We start from the raw sequence: 24,405 nt of genomic DNA, 5'->3' as shown, positions 1-24,405 counted from the left end.
CCCTGAGGAACTCTTGAAGAGATGTCCTATAGCTGAGGTGACTAACCTCCAACAACCACAGCTATTCTCTAAATTATTATATTGTAGCTTTTAATACTGTTCTTTTGAGTGGGTTAACAACTAAGCTTTAGCAATGCTAAGATTAATTTGGTAGAAGCGCATGCAAGATTTTTAAAAGAACTGTGACATTCCTAATATTTATTTTGAGATCAAGAGAAACACCATTTTCTGAATGGCAAGACCGGAGTGTATAAATTCATATTTGCACCCAAACTGTAAAGCATTGACACTGATGGCACTTTTACCAGTGAGCCAGCCTGTTCCAGATCTGAAACGCAAACAGAAGTTGCTAGCGAACCTCTGCAGGTTAAGGCAGCATCTGTGGAAAGAATGCAGAATTAACGTTTCGATTCCAGTGACTCTTCATCAGAGCTCTTCCAGAGTGTATGTGTTCAAATCAGGAAGGATTTTTGTTTGATGCACGTTGTTGCAAAATAATCAAAGCTCATTTTCAATGTGCTCCCACAACTTTTTTTCCTAACCACATCGCTCCTGATTTGTCTCTGGACAAAAATGTGTCCCTCATCAGATCCAAACCTTTTAGAACACGATTGAACTCCCAGCTCATTCTCCCCATGTGATGAGATCTGAGGATATACATGGTCCTTGGACTCTGTTGTAGGACTTATGGCCGAAACATTGATTCTCCTGCTCCTCCGATGCTGCCTGACCTGCTGTGCTTTTCCAGCACCACAATCTTGACTCTGATCTCCAGCATCTGCAGTCCTCACTTTCTTCAAGTGTGCATAGAACAGGTCATGTTATCACAGCAGCTAATGCAACAGCATTTCTTTTTTATTCTCTCTACACTGACAATAATTTCTATCCCAACAGAATATTTTACTAAACTGTGGCAGAAAATGATCACTTTGATCTATAATTTTTGTGTGTATCCAGTTTTTATTGACATTACATGCCAATGTCATTTTGAGAACCGAGAAGATAATAAGGAACATTTTGATAAACTTGTATGAATCTGATATTTGAAAGAATACTTTTATATGAGTATGAATCTGATATTTAGTTAAACTGGAGAAATATTTATTTTAGCAAAATGCCAAATGAGGCCCCACAACCTGATCCAAGCTGTTGAAAAGTCAGTAGAATTTCAGAAAAAACACTTACTCCGCTCCTTTATAAAGTGCTTCTTTAGTTATTCCCTATTCTTTCAGCCTGGAAGGGCAATTCAATTTGTTCTGCGCAGTCATGAATGTTTTACCTATTGAAGTATTTATCCAGTTCTCAATTGAAGATTGCTATCGGGCAGAATCGTACAGGGGCCTGAGAGAGTTAGGTGAGGTCAGGATTTGTGACAGAATCAGATGAGAAGCTCAGAAAGGCCTATCTTGACATTGGGAGCATCCTTGCTCCATCTTTCATGGTTTTCACAAGCACTGAAGCCAGTTTCTCAGTATTGAATGGCGAGATGCCAAGTTTGCAGATTGCCACATGTTAAATGCTTTACTAACAGTCACACGCCAAACGAGCTAGACCTCAAGAAACCTCAACAATGAAATCAGAGTGAGTAACCAGCGACTTCAGCACCCCAATGACTGCAGCCACCAGCCTCGTGCATCCCTCATCCACCAACATTGGTATCCATCAGTTTGCACACCCTCACAACCATCATGGTACTTCTCCAGTCAACTTGGAGATCACCTGAGGAAGCACAGACTTGCATTGTAGGGTGCACCAGCAACTAGTATTGAAAGGCTGCTACCAGGATACCAGGCATACAGGGACAGGCACCTAGCTCAGACTGGACAGGCTGCATCTCAGGGCAGTGTGCTTGCTGTATTGCTGCTTGGCTACTTAACACTTACCATTGTATACCAAAACATTGCCTTTCCTTTTCTTTCTTTGCTGTGTCAATTAGTGCAGTCACACAACCAGACAGCTTGCCTTGCTGGTCAGCAATCTTCAGTCAGTTGGGTGTGGAGCAGAAAGCTTACTGCCTGCTAGTTTGCAGCATCCATCTCACATTTGCACCATATACCCAGCAGCCTAATGAAGCGAACTTACAGAGAAAAAAAATAGGTATGTTCCTGGAAGAGGGGACAGTTGTGTTAGCAGGAGCCATTGCGCAATCTATACCTTGTTCATCTTGCTTCCATATGCTGCAGCAGGGTCTGAACCCAGACATCAATACATGGTACATCCCATATAAAGAGCAAGTTAGGCCCCATGCTTGTGCAATTAGATTTGGGACAACATAGAGGCCTCCACAGGATGTAAGGGCAAAACAGTACACAGATTCTTTACATTGTTCTGCCACCCAAGTGCCCTCCATTGATTTTCTTCATTCTCTCCCTCCTACTGTATGTCACTGGATCTGCAGCTGCTGTGAAGGGAGCCTGCCTGCCTGCCCATTGGTTCAGGGAGACCCCTGGGGCTTTTGTGTCTGGAAGGGCCAGACATGCTGAGAGTTTTTGCTTGATTTCTGATCTGCTCGGATGTTCTGTGCCATCTATGGTGAAGAACTAAAATTTATCCCTGAATTCTAAGTGGGCACTTAATAAGACAGATGGGCAGAAGTAGGCCATTCAGCCCATTGAGTCTGGTCCACCATTCGATGAGACCATGGTTGTTCTGATCATTCTCAGCTCCACTTCACTGCCTTTGTCCTATAACCTGAATTATTTTACTGATAAAGAGTCTGTCTGTCTCAGGAGACAGTGAGGTCTGCAGATGCTGGAGATCAGAGTTGAGAGTGTGTTCCTGGAAAAACAGAGCAGGTCAGGCAGCATCCGAGGAGCAGGGGAATCGAGGTTTCAGGCAGGAGTCTGATGGAAGTGTCGATTTTTCTGCTCCTCGGTCCGTCTGTCTCAGCCTTGAATGTAACATAATGATCCAGCCTTTACAGCCCTCTGTAGGAGAATGTATTTCTCTAATTCACTACCCTCTGAGAGGAGAAATTCCTTCTCTATTCTGTTTTACATGGGTAACCCTTTTATTCAGAGGTTATGCTCTTTGATCCTAGACTTTCCCACAAGAAGAAACAATCTCTCTGGTTCTAGGTTTGCTCACTGAGCTGGTAGATTTGTTCTCAGATGTTTTCTCAACATGCTGGGTAACATCATCAGTGAGCTTCCGAAGAAGCGCTGGTGTTCTGTTCTGTTTGCTATTTATGTGTCTTGAATGCTGCCTGACCTGCTGTGCTTTTTCCAGCACCACACTCTCGACTCTGATTTCTAGCATCTGCAGTCCTCACTTTCACCATGTGCCTCCGTGTGTTGTGGTGGGTAATGTCACTTTCGGTTCTTTTTTTAAGAGGTTGGTAAATGGGGTCAAATTGATACGTTTGTTAATGGAGTCCTGGTCTGAATGCCAGACCTCTAGGAATTCCTGGGTGCGTGTCTTTGTTTAGCCTCTCCCAGAATAGATGTAATATCTTAATCGAAATGTTTGTGTGTATGGATACTAGTTGGTCATGTCTTTTGGTGGATAGTTGGTGCTCATGTATCCTGGTGGCTAGTTTCCTGCCTGCTTGTCCAATGTAATGTTTGTTGCAGTCCTTGCAGGGTGTTTTGTTATATGGTGTTTGTTCTGCTGGTTGTAGGTACGGGGTCCTTTAAATTAAATTAATCAGGAGCCATTTCAGTGTGGTGGTAGGATTGTGGGCTACCAAGATGCCTAGGGGCCAGACTAGTCTGGTCATTATCTCCAAGATGTCTTTAAAGTATGGCAGGGTGGCTAGAGTCTCCGGATGTGTTGTCTTCTTGTTGAGGTCTGTTGTGTAGGAATCGGCGGACTGCGCTTATTGGGTACTCATTGTTCCTAAATACATTGTTTAGGTGTTTTTCCTCAGCTTCTCGTAGTTTCTGGGTGCCACAGTGAGTTGTGGCTCATTTAAATAATGTTCTGATGCAGCTCCATTTGTGTGTGTTGGGATGGTTACTCCTGTAGTTGAGTATCCGGTCAGTGTGCGTGGCTTTTCTGTAGATGCTGCTCTCTGCATCTCTCCAATACATTGAAGAAGCAAACCCACTACTCATAAATACCGACACCCAGACACCTACTAACAGGTGGCAATGGACCCGTCTACACAGCTAGAAAAGCGTATTACAGCATCCCTGAGGAAACTACACAAGGCAGTTGAAATTAACAAGACAGACCTCCAAAAACAAAACCCGAAGGATCCAATAAATCCCATTTCTACGGATTACCAAAGGTACATAAACACCGTTCCCCCCCAGACCCATAGTCTCACTTCCCGGTACACTGACATACAGACTAGCAAAGGAACTGCAACACAAACTGAAACACCTTATAGAAGACACGAGACACACCACCCACTCCACCCAGGAATTCCTTATCAAAGACACCAAGGTAGAGGACGATGAGATCATGGTTTCCTTCAGCATGACGGCCCCATTCACATCAATAAACATCACCCGAGCCAAAGAAACGCTGGCCTCACTGCTAGATGAACCAAGGACACAAACACCTAACAGCACAAACTCCACCAGCAAGGACAGCATCCTGAAACTATAGACGTGTGCCTCACAACCCACTTCACCTTCAACGACAAGATCTACAAACAAATCAATGGAATGCCTATGGGATCACTAATACCAGGACTCTTAGCAGAAGCAGTTATGCAGAGATTAAAACGAACAGCCCTTCCCACAATCCAGCCCAAACTTTGGGTCCGCTATGTGGATGACACCTTTGTCATCACAAAATGTGACAAATTAGAAGAAACCCATAAACACATAAGCAACATCCTTACCGGTGTAAAGTTCACCAAAGAGGAGGAGAACAACAACAGACTCCCCTTCCTAGACATCACAGTAGAACAAAAAGCTAATGGAGATCTGCACAGCAGCATCTACAGGAAATCCACACAAGTTGACCAGATGCTCAACTACAGGAGCAATCATCCCAGAAACCACATACTGCACTGCATCAGGTCGTTATTTAAACGAGCCACTACGCACTGCGGCACCCAGGAACTACGAGAAGCCAAGGAAAAACACCTATACGTTTGTCTGAGAACACACCTACCAGCTCAGTGAGTCAACTTACAACCTGATACACAACAAATCTTCTCTAAAATCGCAAGCAACCTCTCTGCATCTTTCCTCTCTAGCCCCCTAAGAATATTATATGTTTCAATACGATTGCCTCTCATTCTTCTAAACTCTAATAAGTAAAGGCCCAACCCACTCAACCTTTCCTTATAAGACAGTCCGTTTACACTGGTATCAGCGTAATAAACCGTCTCTTGGACTGGCTGCAATGTCAGTTTACCTCTTTTTAGTTAAAGGGCCCAAAACTGTTCACAGCATTTCAGGTCTGGTCTAACGAGGTGAGTTATTATTCAAACTGAAAAAGCTTTAACAGAAGACTGATTCCATATATTATTCAAATACAAAGAATCATTGATGATTCCTACTTGGACATAATTCAAGAAAACACTGACTATTTAATACAAAACTGGTAGATCATTCGTCATTTTGTGCTGGCTCACTCAAAAGTAAAACAGTGTTGCATGTGACGGAAGATTTATGTATGTCACAAAGCTTTTCCTCGCTGAGTCATTCAGCTTGTTTTACTGTTTTATAAAACCACTGCATCACAGTTCGTGGGAAATTGATTTTTCTTTTTGTGTGCGTTTTGTTTTCATACAGAGATTGCTTTCCGAAGTAGAACTGCAGGTGGACAACCAAATCAATGGGGTCTATGTGAACATCACTGCAATCTGTCCTGATGGCACCAAACATCAAGGCCAAATTAAGTGCAGAAATGTGAAAGCGAATGATGCAGTAAGCTCCATGCAGTGCTACGTGCTTTTGTAGTTTTTTTTAGTCTATCCTCCCTCAGATTACACAATGCATACCATAATAACCACACAGACATGTCTTGTCATTGAGTGGGTTGAGTGGGGGGGGAGTGGGTGAAGGGGTGGGAATTGTGATAAGTAAGTTTGTGTTTAAAAAGTGGGCGGCACGGTGGCACAGTGGTTAGCACTGCTGCCTCACGGCACCAGAAACCCGGGTTCAATTCCCGCCTCAGGCTGTGTGGAGTTTGCACGTTCTCCCCGTGTCGGCGTGGGTTTCCTCCGGGTGCTCCGGTTTCCTCCCACAGTCCAAAGATGTGCAGGTCAGGTGAATTGGCCATGCTAAATTGCCCATAGTGTTAGGTAAGGGGTAAATGTATGACCATGGGTGGGTTGCGCTTCGGCAGGTCGGTGTGGATGTGTTGGGCCGAAGGGCCTGTTTCCACACTGTAATGTAATGTAATCTAATCTAATCTAATTGTACTATTATGTTTCTTAACAGCTTGATCTTTCATTTTCAGCAACTACTTAATTTAAATTGCGCAACTTTAATTATTAGCAAGTTTAAGGCAAATTTATTAATACTGCTCATTGTAGGTTTTGGTTTGCGTAAGAATAGGATTTTTTTTCTTGTCTGTCACAGGTTTTTCTGTTCTTGCATTACGAAAAAAGGTTTCATCTGGAAGAGCTAAATATTTTCTCACTTCTATGTGCACCCATTATCAGCACAAGTATTAATTTGTTTGTAGAATAGAGTGAGGGATTCACTTACAAACATAAGAATTAGGAACAGAAGCAGGACCTTTAGCCCTCCAAATCTGCTCTGCTATTCAATAAGACCCGGGCTGATTATTTGTGTTCCAAATTCCGCATTCCCGTCAGTCCCAAAATAAATAGGAACAGGAGTAGGTCGTTCGGTCCCGAGACCCTCGCCGCCATTCGGTAAGATCATATTTGATCCAATATTCCTCATGTCCACTTTCCTATCCTTTCCCCGTAACACTTGATGTCCTTACTCCTCAATAATCCACCTATCTCAGCCTTAAATATACACAAGGACTCTGTCCCCACAGCTCTCTGTGGTAAGGCATTCCAAAGACTCTCAACTCGCTAAGAGAAGAAATTCTTTCTCATCTCATTCTTAAATGGGTAGTGCTTTATTCTGAGACTGTGTCCTCTGCTCCTAGATTCTCCCATGTGGGGAAGCATCCTCTCAGCATTTTCCCTGTCAAGTCCCTTTAGAATCCTGAAAGTTGTAATGAGATCACCTTTGATTCCCTTGCCCATCAAGAATATATTTCCCCGCCTTAATGTTATTCCCCCACCAGCTTCTGAGACAAAGAGTTCCAAAGTTGCACAACCTTCTGAATACAAAATATTCCCTCAGTTTTATCTTAAAAGGGCAGCCCCTAACTTGAAAATGATATCATCTAGGTCTGGACACACCCACAGGAATAAAATTCTTCCCATTGTCTGCCTTGTTAAGGCCATTCAGGATCTTACGAACATCAGTCAAATCAAATTTGTTCCAAGATGTTCCGGTGTTAATTTGTGGCATTAAAAATTAGACGTAATTTTGAAATATGGCAATTCCCTGTGGAGTGAGTACTGGCAGAAATTACAACTCAGACAGTCATGAGCTTGTGGCTAGTGTTCATCTTTCCCAGTCTATTTTACTGAATGAAAGATCACAAACGATGAACTCTTTTGTGAGGGAAGATTACAAAATTATTTTTTCATGTACAAATCAAGGATCAACATCTTTACAGCTCTTTCACAACTTCACAATTTCACAATTCCTGAATAAATTCTAAAGTGTAGTTGTCATTTTTTGTGAGAATGTGACATCTAATCAATAATGTTAAGGTAGTTAGTGTCTTTTAAGGGTAATTAGTGGGGTTTTTGGAAGTGTCTTACTACTTCGCTGGCTTCAATCTCTCCATGTTTATTCATCCATCTGATTTTAATTCTTCCTGAATTTTTGTCATTATATTCTCCATCAGGTATTGCCAGAAGGAGTCTGTTGCATCTTTGTTTTCACTATCTGTAAAGTAGGTCTCTGTTTTAGATTTTTCCAGCATTTCATGTTATGGCGATAACTGGACCAGAATGGAAACTTTTGCGCGAGGACCTTTTCTTTAGCTTAATCTTACACCAGGGCCCACAGAACATGTCTGGGTGGTTTTCTCTTGCTCCCCATGCTCTCCCGCTTGCTGACACACACGCACACTTCATTAGCAAGTTTTGAGAAGATTTGTAGCTCAGACTAGGGTTCATGATGTAGGTTTGCTTGCTGAGCTGAAAGGTTCGTTTTCAGGCGTTTCATCACCATATTAGGTAACATCATCAGTGACCGTCCGGATGATGCAGTGGTGTATGGCCCACTTTCTATTTATATGTTTAGGTTTCCATGGATTGGTGATGTCATTTCCTGTGGTGACGTCATTTTCTGTTATTTTTCTCAGGGGGTGGTAAATGGGATCCAAGTCAATGCGTTTGTTGATTGAGTTCCAGTTGGAATGCCATGCTTCTAGGGATTCTCATGCATGTCTCTGTTTGGCTTGTCCTAGGATGGATGTGTTAACCCAGTCGAAGTGGTGTCCTTGCTCATCTGTATGTAAGGATACTTGTGAGAGTGGGTCATTTCTTTTTATGTCTAGTTGACATTCACGTATCCTGCTGGCTAGTTTTCCGTCTGTTTGTCCAATGTAATGTTTGTTACAGTTTTTGCAAGATATTTTGTAAATGACATTAGTTTTGTTTGTTGTCTGTATAGGGTCTTTCAAGTTCATTAGCTGCTGTTTTAGTGTGTTGGTGGGTTTTATGATGCTATTGAAAGACACCACTTCAGTAAAGTGTAAACCATGTAATGTGCTAAGGTCACTGGAATTATAATTTGTCACTTGAATCTGACTTCTTGACTTGTATGTATAGAGTGTGCTTGCTTGCTGAGGGGTGCATTGCTGCCAGCTTAACTTCGTTTTAAAATGCACCTCTTTGTTTTCCTGGTTTGGGTGGCGAGGCTGTTAAGATCACAACCTGTGATGGGGTGGGCTATTAATACAGCACTTGGCAAGTAATAATAATTAAATCTCGCCACACCACTTGAACAAAGCAAACCAGATGATCACAAAGCTGAGATTGGCCTCGCTGAACATCTCTCCCGACTCTCACATTCATCCGAGCCATAGGCCACGCCATTCAGAGCTCGGAGATTTTGCTCCGTGTTTTCATACAATACTCTATTGGTGCAAGCGGATTCCTCACACAATCCAAAGATGTGCAGGTTAGGTGAATTGGCCATGCTATATTACCCATAGAGTTCAGGAATGTGTGGGCGAGGTGCATTAGTCTGCGTAAATGTAGAGTGATAGGGTAGGGGAATGGATCTGGGTGGGTTACACTTCAGAGGGTCACTGTGGACTTGTTGGGCTGAAGGGCCTGTTTCCACACTGTAGGGATTCTATGATACTAAACAAGGAAAGGAACATACTACACAGCTTTGACCAGGCTATCCCTCAGTGCTGCTCCCTTCCTCCCTAGGCATGCATTCACCCAGTACCAACTCATATGATCATAGCAAGTGCACATCCCTTTGCCCTGCTGTGCCTTGCCTTGCATTGACAACTGGCACAGCTGCATGACCAGGCAGGTGGTCGTGCTCCGAGTTGAGGGCATCTGCATTTTGTCTTACCTCAGTGTGCGACCTCACTTTAGCACTTGTACCACGTAGCCGCAGTATTTGGCCCGAACACACGCCATCTGCAGCAAGCAGGGTGAGGGAAGTAGTCTGCAATGAGACCCGTGGGGGATTGTCACAGCCTGGCTGGGCTAATACTGGCCGGTCACATCACCTGGGGGGGCTGGGTTAAGGGGCAAAACAAGGCTGGAGGAACAGAGGAGGGCTCTGGGGAAAGGGTGTGACATGGCGGTAGTTGTAGTCTCATGGACAAAGCTTCAGTGATGAAATGAGGAAATGCAGATTGGCCATTGGGCACTGAGGGTGTGATACTGCAAGTCTCGATGCCATGTCATCACTGAGGCAGAGGACCACCTACTGTCATTCCAATCACGTGGAGAGGACGAAGTATTGAAAATAGTAGCTGCAAAGGGGCTGACAGTGGGTGGGGTGAGTGAGCTAGCTTGTCAGGGAATTGGCTGCATCTACAGTCAGTCAATGGGTGCTTACAGGAGAGCAACATTGGCAGTATGGATCTGCGAGGTCACTACTCACTGGCCAACCTGCAGCACTGACTGTCTTAGTTACAGCTCCCCTTCATGTCACTGCTGGGGGTCTCCTACAGATGTAAACTCTGCAGACACAAGCAGAAATGTCTGATAACATCAACCACCTCCTCCCCAGCCCCCCAACCCCTAAGAAGCTTCACTCAGTTTCTGTAATGACATAAAGGGGCTAAATAGTAAGACATGAGTGAATGACACAGCTGTTAGGGCTAGTGCATGTGGGGGATAGCTGTTGAGATGTTCTGAAGGAGTCGGGAGGCAGTACGGAAGGCTACGTAACTGTTTTGGGGGAAAAGGTTTAAGAAGGAGAATATAATCCCATCTCCTTTTGATCCAAGTTTAGATCCCCCTCTTGTTTCCTGGTTGTTTTATGGAGTTTGAAAGTAAAAGTAAACAGGACAGGAAAACCAGCCCTGACCCTCTGACAGTCGAGAACTCTCTTGACAGCTGAATCTCTTCCATCCTGAATAAGAGCAGTTCACAGTGCCCTCTGCAGAACTGACTGCTGCAAACACATTGCACATCATCACCAAACATGAATGCAATGTTGAATTCTGTTCCTATTTTGCCTATGGCCACCTCAAAGTAATCTACCTCTACCTGCAAAGGAAAAGGCATTGCTGATTATCACACGGCACTAGTCCAGTAGAAAGTTATAGCCTGAAGTTATTGCCATTGTTTCAACTTTGTGGCTCAAGGCATTTCTTTCAAACTATTTATTTGGGGTTTGCCTTGAATCCAATCTTAATATTCTTCCAATTCGATGTCTTAATCTTTGGAGTTAGTAATGTTGTAGCCTAAAGGAATTGCTTTTCATTTTGATAAGGCAGAGGATATTATCAAGCGGAAGAGGGTTCAGAAGAGTTTTGCCGGGTATGGAAGGTTTGAGTTATAAAGAAAGGCTGGGACATATTTCACTGGAGCATAGGAGGTTGAGTGGTGACTTTATAGAAGTTTATAAAATAGTGAGAGGTATAGATAGAGTTAATGGTAATTGCCTTTTCCCAAGAATGGGAGATTTCAAGTCTGGGGGGCACATTTTTAAGGTAAGAAGAGATTTAAAAAAAGGCACAAGGGTCACATTTTTTTACAGAGGATGGTTCGCATGTGGAATGAACTGGAATTGTGTGTACAATTACAATGTTTAAAAGACATTTATATAAGTACCTGAATAGGAAAGGTTTAGAGGGATATGGGCCAGGAGCAGGCAGGAGGGACTAGTTTAGTTTGGGATTATGTTCAGCATTGACTGGTTGGCCCAAAGGGTCTGTTTCCATGCTGTATGACTCTAAGAAGAGACTGAAGAAGAACTCCAGACACAATTTAATCAGGCACATGCAAACTGGGATCTGCACAACTTCATTTACTGCCTAAGTGACTCTGATCCTAAGCTACCTGGACTGTGTGAGAAGCCTACAGTCCTGCCATAAAGCAGTACTGGCATTGCACTACATATTCGCCCAGACTTTGAGCAGTTCCATTGGGCAGTGTGTTGAATAAGACGGTGACTATAGCTGCAGCTGTCAATTTTTTATGCCTCACTGTTCCCTGAGAGGGTGTTAGAGGACATCTGTCACTTACTCCCAATGAGTTGTAGATTAGTTTGCTTCAGTGATCACTGTGTCATTTTCTTGAACTTGTTGGATCATTGCCTTCCTTATGAACATTGTTCTTCAGCAAGAAAGAATGGCTTTTACCTTCTGATTGCTGCAAATGTACATACTTCTCACGGATGCAATTCAAGGAGACCCTAAAAATGAAAATAGTTACAGGCTCCTGACCATTCCATCGGGGATGATGCTCTTTTTCTGGCCATCATCTGTTATTTAGTACAAACCTCTAAGTCACAGATTGCAGTTAGATTAGACTACCTACAGTATGAAAACAGGTCCTTCGGCTCAACGTATCCACATTGACCCTCTGAAGAGTAACCCACCCAGACCCATTCCCCTACCCTTAATAATGCAATGGGACAATTTAGCATGGCCAATTCACCTGGCCTACACGTTTTTGGACTGTGGGAGGAAACCCATGCAGACACAGGGAGAATGTGCAAACTCCACACAGTCGCCCGAGGCAGGAATTGAACCCAAGTCCCTAGCACTGTGAGGCAGCAGTGCTAACAACTGAGCCACTGTGCTGCCCATTGATGTGATTACAAAAAATAACTAAGATTTTTATTCAATTGTTTGTGAATAGTTGCGGTTATTAGCATGGAATGTTTAAATGTCCCACTCTTGCATAGAGTTAGATTTCAAACTTACCCTTTATTACTCTCTCCACAAATGCTACCAGAGCAGCTGAATTTCCCTCACTCCAGTTTATTTCAGATAGCCAACATCCTCAGTATTTGGCTTTTGTTTGAGCTTTAACCAGATAATAGAAAGCAATCCCAATATAAATTTTCCAGTGCACACTGAATTGATTATGTGTGAACTTGATTGTCGGTAGATGTTTAACAGCTAAAGAGGTAGCAACATAAAATTGTCTACAACTTGTCACATACAACATTGCCAAAGCTGCATTGAGAACTCCACTGTTTTCTGGAATTTTGATATATTGTATTTGGTTATTGTTGAAACTTTCAGGCCTACATTAAGTATTTTCTCAGGTACAATGGTGCTGGTCATGTAACAAGCATTCCCATTATTTAGTTGTGTTATATTGTTAATTGCTGTGCTTGTAGATCATGCACTGTTCTACCACATGGGGGAAGCAATGGCTTAATAGTTTTATTGCTGGACTGTTAATCCAGGGATCCAGATAATGCTCTGGGAACCTGGGTTCAAATCCAGTAATCAAGTCTCCAAAGATTATTCAGTTTTCAGCATCTGTCTTCAATACCCACTTAAACAGCAAAGAACATCAGATTCTTCATGCCAAAGTCAAAGGGCCAGCCTAAAGTTGGGTGCCATTGTTTAGTGAATCCTCTGGCACTGTGATAGTGTCCCTAGTTTTGGGCCAGGAGGTCTGAGTTCACGTCCCACCTCAGAATATAATGGCCATGGAGGTACAGCATAACATAGTCAAACAAGTTGAATAAAAACAACTTTGACTCGTACTATCCAACTGTGACCGAATCAGACTTGAGTACGTTGTGAAAGTGCATTGTCATCTGATCACATTTTGTGATCTCTCCGATCTATAGTCGTCAATGGAACAAGTGACATTCATTTAAAACCTCATCTCCTTGAACAATGGCAGACTGTTATTAGGGCTTCAGGCCATGACATTATGGCTACCATATCCTTCCAAGATGAATGGGGGTTAGCAGAAGTCTAGAATGGATAGCATGGGGCAATCCTGGAAGCTGTTTCACGCCAAAGCACATTATCAGTTGTTGGGGCAACACAAATGAGTTCAGGATAATTATTGCCAGTGGGGATGAGGTACAGTCAGGCTTGAAGATATTCGAGCAGGAGCAGTGCCTGAGCTGTGGATGGCAAGGAGCTGTCCTCTGAAGCCACAGGATCACACCGAGTGCATGCTGGTCTGTGTCCTGGCCAGGTCTGTGAGGGATTGACCTACGGCTTCATGGGGAAAGGTAGCAGGGGTTAAATGTACCTTTGCAGATTTCTTGAAAGCAAAAGGATCACAATACAGATCATGCTGTCATTTTCTTTTCCTCCTTTTTCTCCAAAATAATTGCCGCCAAAGACTGTTACAAGAACAGCAGCAGCAGCAGTTATCATGTTAAAGGAGAAAAGATGTGTGAAGCAGGATCTTGAGGCTTTGATGTAATTTTCTCTGAGAGACCGTGTAGAAGACCCCTCAGGATGTCCTGAGCCACTGTCTGCTGGATGAGGACACGTGGACCAAATGGCATTCTTATCCCAGTAGCTCGGTACCCCAGCTGCCTTTAACTTTCCCTTACCAGTGATTATTTCAGGAAACACTCTGTGGTATTTCACAGGCATCAACTCTTAAAGTGCATCTGGGAGATACTATCTTCCAGAGAGGCCGCCAGTTCATTTTGTTTCCTTGACTGTGGGGAGTCCAGCAGTGCAGACATTAGGATTTTCTGTCAATGCCAATTCTCTGTGGAGTCGCTTGCACTCACACAGCACCTGACTTCTTGCCCCTCTTACATGGCTACACTTTGCACCTGGGTATCCTTACAGAGGGAGCATATGGTGTTCACCAACACCCTTGAAGCCTTTAGGGAGAGATGGACAATTCAGGAATTGGGGTGCATTATTTCTTCTTCCAGTTCCATTTTAATTTAGTTTTCTCCCTCTTTCCCTTCCGTTGCATTCCCCCTGCTTGGCAGCACATGTAATTTGTTTATTTTTAATTAGTGACATAGGTGATTTAGTGGTGGTTTTACAAAAGCAAAAGATTCAGTGAAGAGTGTGTCGATGGTAGCTCATCTGGAACATCATAATACTTACCATCCATTTAGACTAAATTTAAACTGTCCTGTGCTGTGTAATGCAAATATGTAATTTTATTTCATTTTTTTGTTAAAAATTGGATGGCATAAATAAATCCTAAATGAAGTAACAGCAAGGCCTCTCCAACACATCGTTTTGTTTTAAAAAGCTGTAATTAACTTTAATTATGTTTTAGTTCATTTTTACCATCCAATAATTTGAAATAATCAAAGATTGAATTGCAGATAATTGCACTGACTCCATTATTTATTTTAGTCATGTGGCGATGGGTGCTAAATGTTACTTTATGAATGTTAAAGGCTGGATATTAGCTGGAGGTGGATTGTTCTCCCTGCAGTGAGACAGCCACCCCAACCCCCAGCTGGCATGCATTGTGCCAACCCGCTTGGTTGGCAGTTCCAACAGTCTCCGTAGCGCCACTGGCTCTGTTGTGGAGGATGTTGGTACTGCCTGCAAGACCAAAAATAAAAAAAGAACAAAAGCAAAATACTGTGGATGCTGGAATTCTGAAACACAGAAAAACTTAGTGGGTCTGGCAGTGTCTGGAGAGGGAGAGAAACAAGAAGTAAAGTTTTGAGTGCAGTATGATTCTTCTTCAGAACGGGGTAAAAACAATGACTGCAGATGCTGGAAACCAGATTCTGGATTAGTGGTGCTGGAAGAGCACAGCAGTTCAGGCAGCATCCAAGTAGCTTCGAAATCAACGTTTCGGGCAAAAGCCCTTCATCAGGAATAAAGGCAGTGAGCCTGAAGCATGGAGAGATAAGCTAGAGGAGGGTGGGGGTGGGGAGAAAGTAGCATAGAGGACAATGGGTGAGTGGGGGAGGGGATGAAGGTGATAGGTCATGGAGGAGAGGGTGGAGTGGATAGGTGGAAAAGAAGATAGGCAGGTAGGACAAGTCCGGACAAGTCAAGGGGGCAGTTACTGAGCTGGAAGTTTAGAACTAGGGTGAGGTGGGGGAAGGGGAAATGAGGAAACTTTTGAAGTCCACATTGATGCCCTGGGGTTGAAGTGTTCCGAGGCGGAAGGTGAGGCGTTCTTCCTCCAGGCGTCTGGTGGTGAGGGAGCAGCGGTGAAGGAGGCCCAGGACCTCCATGTCCTCGGCAGAGTGGGAGGGGGAGTTGAAATGTTGGGCCACCCCACACCTTGTCCCTCACCTCTATCCAAGGCCCTAAAGGAGCCTTCCACATCCATCAAAGTTTTACTTGCACATCCACTAATATCATTTATTGTATCCGTTGCTCCCGATGCAGTCTCCTCTACATTGGGGAGACTGGGCGCCTCCTAGCAGAGCGCTTTAGGGAACATCTCCGGGACACCCGCACCAATCAACCACACTGCCCCGTGGCCCAGATTTCTGGCCTAACGTCAGTCCATGGTATTGGGTGGGAAGGTTGGGAAAATCAGTGGGAGGGTGCGTAATGCTGTTAGGCAGTTAGGGAGGGATTTTAGGAAGTGGGTTTTGCAAAGAAAGTAGAAGCTCCCCCAGAGAACAAAGAAAAGCTATTACTAGATTCCATTCTGCTGATTTTATAACTCCTGTTTAAACAAAAATAACCGCTCCCATCTAGCTGCTCGCGGCAACTATTATGGCACAGGCAGCATAATTTCAGCTTTTAACAAGCTCAATTGACACTTTAATTATTTATTTATCTATAGTGGGCAGGCTATTGATTCTACAGAGCTCTTCCCCCCCCAATTCTGAGAGTATGTTTGGGAGTGGTGGTTTAGCAACTTCATTTATATTATGTGCCCACCCACCAAAAACATGTCAAGCCAAATAATGTAGTTGAACAGACATGTGAAACACTGTGCTACATGCACAGGCCAAAAAAAAATTCTTTTCACACAATTTGCAAAAGCATTTATTATAAAATAATTCTCTTCAATGGATTACTAACTTTCACTTTTATTTTGCTTTAGGTTTTATTTAATGTAACAGTTGGAATGACAGATTGTTTTGAAGGAGACAACTACATCAATTTAAAGCCTGTTGGGTATAATGAAACGACTGTTATTTCCATAAGTAGCACTTGTGCTTGTCAGTGCAAAGGACAGAAAGGTTACAGTGCTGGTAAATGCTTCAATAAAGAGCTTGACCCAGACTGTAGACTTTGCCACTGTGAAGACAAAGTTACTAATTCTTCCTGCAAAGAACAATGCCTCATTGAAAATTGTCGACAGAAAAAAGATCAGCCTGTGTGCAGTAATCGAGGGATTTGCAACTGTGGGAAATGTTTATGTTACCAGAGCAATCTAGGTCGAGTGTTTGGAAAATATTGTGAGCTGGATGACTTTTCTTGTCCTTATCATCATGGGCGTCTTTGCGCAGGTAAGATAAAAGACACATCAAAATTACTAACTCCTCTAGAGTTAACTGCTAGTATGTTATGCATTTCTTTAATTACTAATAAATTCAACAATACTGGTAAGCATTTTGTTGCACTGGCCGTTAAAATGTCAGACCCTTAAAAGGATTATGGAGACCTTTCAGACCTTGCTTGATTCTTTTCCCTAATATTGAATTTAGTGCTGTTCTGAACAGATGGGACATAACTGCTCCACTGTGATTTATTGTCTTTCCTAGTTTCCATGTGAGCACTTCAGTGTTTTGAATACTCATGAAAAGATAAAAAGTTTGAAGGAACAGAGTAGTTTTCCATCTGTGCCTACTTTACTCTCATTCTCTCACTTTTTGTGCTCTCCCCCTCTTTTCATTCTTGCTTTCTCTCTCACACTCTTTTCCACTTTTGCTCTCACTCTTGCTCTTTTTCCCTCTCGCGCTCACTCTCCCATACTTAAACTCAGACACAAACATATGCTTCAATAAAAATCTTTAATTTTTAAAAGTTTATTAATCGAATGATTAGCTTGCCATCTTTAGTGAATTGCCATTTCTTTAAAAAAAAGTATGATGCAGGATAATATTTCATTATTTCAGTATGCTATTAATAGGAAAATTAAAAATACTAGTGGGATCCACACCTCGATCATGCCTTTTGTCCCTGTGCACATTTGAGGCATGTTGTCATCAAATCTTCAAGAAATTGCAGTATCTGTCTTCGAATGGAAAATTGGAAAGTACAATGACCTGACATATACAGTATTTTTGGTATTTGTGACACTGCAGCAAATTTTAGACCGATATAAAATCATAGTTAAATGAGAACAGATATTTCACTTCTTATTTTTAGATGGGAACTAAAGTATATCTGCATGTCTTGGCATAATTAACTTCCATCCTCTAGCCTATTTCAGATAAAGATGACATTTGCTCTTATCGCTCCTTAAGTCATGAGCTGATGTCTAGTACTACACTAAATAGCTGGTATCTGAGGTAATTCCTGATGACTAATTGCTTCCTGTTGTCATATAATTTGGTTACTGCCCTGTCAAATGTTCTCATTGTGAATTTCTGTGTCTTCATATTTCATACAATCTCCTTATGTCAAATTTCAGTGACAAACTTTGTCAATAAATCAATTGAATCACTTAATGTGCTTCTTGAAAGTACATTGAGGAGAGAAATGAAGTCATTGAAATTGCTTAGGTTTTCTTAAACGAAATGAGAATAACTGCGCAACTTAATTATTTTACTTTGATATCTTTTAATATATCAATTTAATTTGACCCTTTTTTGGATCATGGAAGCTTTTACATGAAGACTTTAACCTCTCTCAAAAAAAGAGAATGGTTTGATATTTTGTGACCTGAACTGTGGCTCTGCCTAAGCCAAGTTCTGCAGCCTGAACCTGTGAAGTGTGCACAATTTTCCTGGGATGCATTTGTAGCATTGAAACTATCCAGATGCTAGAATCCTCCAGCCAAGTATATTTGGTTAATTTTCAGTGTGTCTTTTTTTTTCAAAAGGAAAAGCAAAGGATACATTTGCAAAATTTTATTTCAGGTAAATTTTGTTTTGGCATTTTTATTAACATAGAGGTGTGTGTGTGTAAGTACCGAAGGGTAAAAAACATCATCTGTATAATTAACATAGGCTGTGATTATTTTCACCAGTTACAGCTTTATTTTGTGTTTGACTTATACGTTGGACTTCAGAAAGCATATAATGCTGTGAGGAAAAGAGACAAAATTGTATGCAAATTCCAGTGTAGTTTAGGGGAGCAGAGAAATCAGCTGGTAGACAGCAGTTATAAACAGGTCATAGCTTGCCAGTGATATTACTCATTTATTTTTAGAATATTGCTTTCTGACCAGAAGACCATTTCAAAGTTGTTCATTAATTTGTATTTTTGTATTTCCATTGTAAATTCCAATGCCTGTACTTATAATGTCCATGTACACCTATTATTGTAATTATGCTCCCAATTGTGGTGTTTATTTTATTCAGATACAGTAAATTACTGATCTAAGTATGATTCCCTTCACTTCAAAAACATCAAGGAAGGAGAAGAATGCCACAGTTGCAATAATTGACAAACCAGAATTCCTTACATTACTTCATCCTTTGGTTAAAGGGGAAAAAAAGGAAGTGAAGCAAGATAACAATTAGATACAATTGTATATGCAATCAAGACGCATTGTAGATGTGCAGTGGGGACTGGTGGGAAAGGTGGAAATCAATCTACAAAAACCAGTGTGGAATGTCTTAAGATAAAAACTTCATTTCAAATGCTGGCAAAATTCTTAAGTGAGCTTATCAAAAGATAAGGTCCCAAATAAAATAGTGACTCATGACACTGGAATTAATCTTTGTTAATTATTTCAAGGCACCAGAAGATTAGTGTGTTCTTTCCAGAAAGGTAGCCACATTAAACTCTACTGAATACAACAGAAGTAAATGTGAAATCTTGTTTGTTTAAGTCCCTGTCTCTGCTTTTAAGATCCTGGTTGAGCCCCTAATTTGCTAAAATTGCTATGGAGATCAGTGACCTAAAAGAGAAATGAATTCCCACAAAGTCAATGGGAGTAGAAAGTGGGTATGTGTAGGTTATTTTGCATTGACAAGCTGTAACCAGTAGAGTGCTGCAACTCATCTACTTACAATCTACATAAATGATTTGGATGAAAGAGTTGAGTGTATAGTTGTTATTTTTCCTGACAACACAAAGATGATTAGAAAAGTACATTTTGAAGAGGACATAAACAGTCTATAATGGGATTTAGATAGTTCAACTGAGCGGGCAAAAATAATGGCAGGATGGCTCTAATGTGGGAAGAGAATGAATTCATCCACTTTTGCAGGCAAAGTAGAAAAGCAACACATTACTTAAATGGAGAAAGATTGGAAAATTTTGTGCTGTATTGGGAACTAGGTGTCCTGGTAGCTAAATCACAAGAAGTTAGAATGTAGGAAAAAAAAGAGATCAGAAAGGCAATGGCATTTATTTCAAAGGAATAAATAGAATAAAAAAAAAGTAAGGATGTTGTTATGATTGTACATGATGTTGGTCGGAGTCACAGAGTTATAAACATCTACAACTCAGAAAAAGGCCCTTCGGCCTATCATGCCTAGGCCAGTGAAAAACAACCACCTAATTATTCTTACCTCACTTTTAAGCACCTGTTCATTAGCCTTATCTGCCTTGGAATCCCAAGTGCACATCTCAATGCATTCTTAAATTTTATGAGGATTTCTACCTCAACTCCCTTACAGGCAGTGACTCCAAAATTCCTACTACCTTCTGGGTGAAAAAGCATTTTCTCCCATTTCCTCTAAGCCTTCTGCCCCCTACCTCAAATCTATGCCTCAATTATTGATCTCTCTTCATCAAGGAAATAAGTTTTCTTCCTGTTTACCCTACCTATGGCTGTCATAATTTTCTGCATCTCAATCATATCCCCTTTGAATCTCCTCTGCTTTAAGGAAAACAATCCCAACCTGTCAGATCACTCTTCATAACTGAAACTCTCCTGTCCTAGCAACATCCTGGTACATCTGCTCTGCACCTTTTTGAGTGCCACGACATCCCTTTTTTATTGTGGATCGAGAACTGTATAGAATACAGTTTCGTGCAGTTCTAGCATAACCTCCCTGCTCCTAAACTCTCTGCCTCAAATGAAAAAGGCAAGTATACTGTACGACTTCTTAATTACTTTATCCACCTGTCCTGATACCTTAAGGGCCCATTGAACGTTCACACCAAGATCCAATGATTCTTGGTGCTTCCCAGGATCCCACCATTCATTATGTCCTGTTTGTCCTGCATCGCCTCACACTTACCTGGATTGAATTCCATTTGCTGCTGACCAGCCCATCTGATCAACCTATCTATATCTCCTGCTATTTACAGCTATCTTTATCACTATTTACCACCCCATTAATTTTCAATTTGCGAACTTACTGATCAACCCTTCCATGTTCAAGTCCAAATAATTGAGAGAAATCACAAACAGCAAAGGCACTAACACTGAGTCCTGTGGAATCCTGTTGGACACAGACTTCCAATCAGACAAACATGCCTCACCCATCATCCTCTGCTTCCTGCTACTCAGCCAATTGTGGATCCAATTTGCCGAATTTCCTTGGATCCCATTGGCACTTACCTTTGTTGTCAGTCTTCCATGCGGGAGAAAGCTTTACTGAATTACAAGTAGACTACATCAAAAATATTGTCCTCATCCACACACCTGGTCACCTCTGAAAATTTTGTCAAGCTGGCCAGACATGATCTTGCCTTAACAAAACTGTGTTGACTGTTGGACAGAAGTACAGCACAGAAACAGACCCTTTGGTGCAACTCAGCCATGCTGACCAGATATCCTAAATAAATCTAGGTTTGTTTATCAATATTTGACCCCTATTCCGGTAAACCCTTGTTATTCATATACCCATCTAGATGCCTTTTAAATATTGTAACACTACCAGCCTCTACCTCTTCCTCTGGCAGTTCATTCCATACACTCAACACCCTTTGTATGAAAACATTGCCCCTTCGGTTCCTTTTAAATCTTTCCCCCTCACCTTGAACCTATGCTCTCGAGTTTTGGACTTTCCCACTCTAGGGAAAAGAACTTGTCTATTTACCCCATCCACGCCCTTCATGGTTTTATAAACCACTACAAGGTCACCCTGAGCCTTGCTGCTCCAGGGAAAATAACTCCAGCCTATTCAGTCTCTCCCTATAGCTCAAACCCTCCAACCCTAGCAACATCCTTCTAAATCTTTTCTGAACCCTTTCAAGTTTCATAACGTGCTTCCTATCGCAGGGATACCAGAATAGCACGCAATATTCCAAAAGTGGCCTAACCAATGTACAGCTGCAACATGACCTCTCGACCCCATGCCCAGTGCATTAACCAATGAAGACAAGCATATCAAATACCTTCTTCACTATTCTATCAACCTGTTCTCAATTAATCCCTGCCTCTCCAAAGCAGACTAATTCTGGCCCTCAGATTTGCTCCCAATAGTATCCCACCATTGAAGTCAGACTAACCAGCCTGTAGTTTCCTGGTTTACCCCTTGTGCCCTTCTTGATTAATGGTACCATAAAGGTGGGACCACCTTTGGAGCAAAGCATGCAGTTCTTGAGTCCTTACATAAGAAAGTGTAATTGCAATAGAAGCAGTTCAGAGAAAGTTCCCTTGGCTAAATCCTGTGGTGATTGTCCCATGAGGAATGGTTGAACAACTTGTGTCTGTATCTATTGAAGATGAGAAAAATAAGAAATGTTCTTAATGAAACCGGTACGATTCTAAAGGGAATTAATGGGGCAGAAGCTTGAGACCTCTGGAATTCTGTGCAATTGACAGCAAACATCAATGTTTATTCACACAAGGCTAAGAGATTTCAATTTCTTGCAGCTTCTGCAATAGAAATTTTAAAGCATCTGTATAGTTGGCCCTTGTATTGGGTTATAGTAAAAGGAGATTTAGCTTTAAATGAAGTGGAAAACACTGAATTTTTTTTAAAGCATTTCTTTACCATCTTATTTCAATGTGGGTTAATTGCTTCTGTGCATTGTAAAGTATATGAATGAGTAAGGATCTCTCATTGCCGGACATTGGAGCCTAATGGACCATCAGGGCTGGATGGAGTGGCATAAACTGACACTGGGGACATGGTAGGCCATAAAGGTGGGGGGTGGGACACAGCCTGGCTTGAGTATATGGGTTTTGGCTCAGGGATGGCATGAGAGGCTCTGTTTGGACTTGCTTTTCAAACTATTTCCTCATGAAAAGTGTGATTCATCACAGTTCTGAGGTGCATGACCTACATGTCATTGAAAGGCTGACCTGACTCCATTTGAAAACTGTGGCAGAAAAGATCATGCCTACACTGGCAAGAGAGTCAGTGCAGGGTGCAGACTCCTGATACGAAACAACTCGCATTCTTAAAGCACGTTGCTGAAAATCAGGACTATCACAAGTGTTCCCTGAAGGAATTCCTGAATTTTTACAGAGCTCACAAGTCAGCCCAATAATTAATGAAAATCCAGACTAACATTTATAATTTTCTTAGAGGATAATTTCTTGCCCTCTCTATTTCAATGACTTGTTTGTTCTGATATATGCCAATCAGTCTTAAAAAAAATGGCTCAGTGGTGAGTTACTGAGATGGTGTTGGAGGTCTCTTGTGAGCAATTCTGAGATGAAGCAGAGGGGACCTATCTTATAAATGTGTCCCCAAAATGGATTCAAATCTCTCTTTGAACATAGTGAGCAGTTTTCTGTATCTTTGTTTTTCAAAACTGTGATGCTTGACTCACGTGAGGTGTGGAAATGTGTGAACAGCAAGTGAGCTATGGTTCTCCAAGACCAAAATTAATCTTTAGATCTATTAATTCCCTGGTTGTTGTGTATTGGCATGGCAAAATGGTGATGGTTATTTTCACATTTGACATAAGTGCGAAATGGCTGCTCATTATTACTTGTCACACACTTCATTTGGCTTTCCCTGCCATTGGGGTCAGTCAAACTTAAGATCATGCAGGCTGATATTTGAGAGACAGCTGATTCAAAACTAGTGTTTTGTTTGCCCATAGCAAGAGTGAAAATTAGCCCACTGTCTCTCATAGCGGAAAACTATGATCAATTACAATAACCAAGTCCGTCATTAAGACCACTAGGACCACAGGAGCCCAGATGTCCCTACCCTCAGTGTTACTAACATAGAATTACAGGGAAATGCACAATCTTATTTCCCTTTATTTCCACATTATCAAAACCTACTTTTATAGTGCAGTTTCCAAAATCAAGATTTTTAACATGGACTAAATCGGATTGTGGCCTGTCCCAAATTCTACATCTGTAAAAATTAAAGTTCTTGCTGTGAATTTTCATAGAAAGGTATAGTCCCAGAATTTCTCTGCACTAGCTGTTTACAAGGTATTTTGTCAATTATTTGTAATATATTCTCTTGCCTCAGTCTCCAAAAGGCTGCTTTCTTGAACATCACTCTGTATAAAGCAGTGTAGAGCTGGAGCCCTGATATTGCTCAGGTAATACAGAAATATGGAAGGTAAGGGAGGATTTGGATTTAATGCAAAATGGTGTGCAAGAGAGAGCAGTACAATGTAGACTTTGACAAGAGAATGCTACATGCCTTTTACAAAATGCCTTGTAAAGAGCCAGTGTAGAACAATAGTGGTACTACAGTTTTGTATAAAGATTGACAGAAAGACCTTATTTTGCTTTCCTAAAGACTGGAGAGATCCAGATAAATTTTGATGACCGTGGTTACATGGTCATCAAGAGGCATGCTCTAAAATCTAGATATTTCACCATTCAAATTTCAACATCTGTTACTGTGGAACTTGACTCTATGTCCCGATGAACACTGGCCTGGACCTCGACTCCAAGTGTAATGACATGAACACTACACCATTATGTTCCCACATTGAGTGCTGAATTTTTGTTTTAGAAGGATGAAATTATTGTAGCCAGTTTAAAACTTTGCATTATACCATAAAGTTTCCAATATTTTCTTCAAAAAGGCAACTTTGGAAAGGAAAGGTTTT

General features: G+C 41.6%; 1 protein-coding gene across 5 annotated transcripts in view; it reads left to right on the top strand.

The window, feature by feature from the left end:
* itgb8 (integrin, beta 8) overlaps window positions 1-24,405 on the top strand; it is a 105,978-nt gene that overhangs the window by 61,587 nt on the left and 19,986 nt on the right. For all 5 annotated transcript variants that reach the window (XR_011961301.1, XM_072575340.1, XM_072575338.1 and 2 more), the window contains 2 exons: window positions 5,694-5,828; window positions 16,406-16,814. Coding sequence is in view for 4 of the 5 variants with exons in the window: in XM_072575340.1 (XP_072431441.1) it covers window positions 5,694-5,828; window positions 16,406-16,814 (544 nt within the window). In the remaining variant the exon portion in view is untranslated. The remainder of the gene's footprint in view (window positions 1-5,693; window positions 5,829-16,405; window positions 16,815-24,405) is intronic.

Source organism: Chiloscyllium punctatum, chromosome 8 (genome assembly GCF_047496795.1).
Source record: "Chiloscyllium punctatum isolate Juve2018m chromosome 8, sChiPun1.3, whole genome shotgun sequence".
NCBI lineage: Eukaryota > Metazoa > Chordata > Chondrichthyes > Orectolobiformes > Hemiscylliidae > Chiloscyllium > Chiloscyllium punctatum.
The sequence above is the reverse complement of the archived record's forward strand: the minus strand, read 5'-3'. Positions and strand labels throughout refer to the sequence as shown.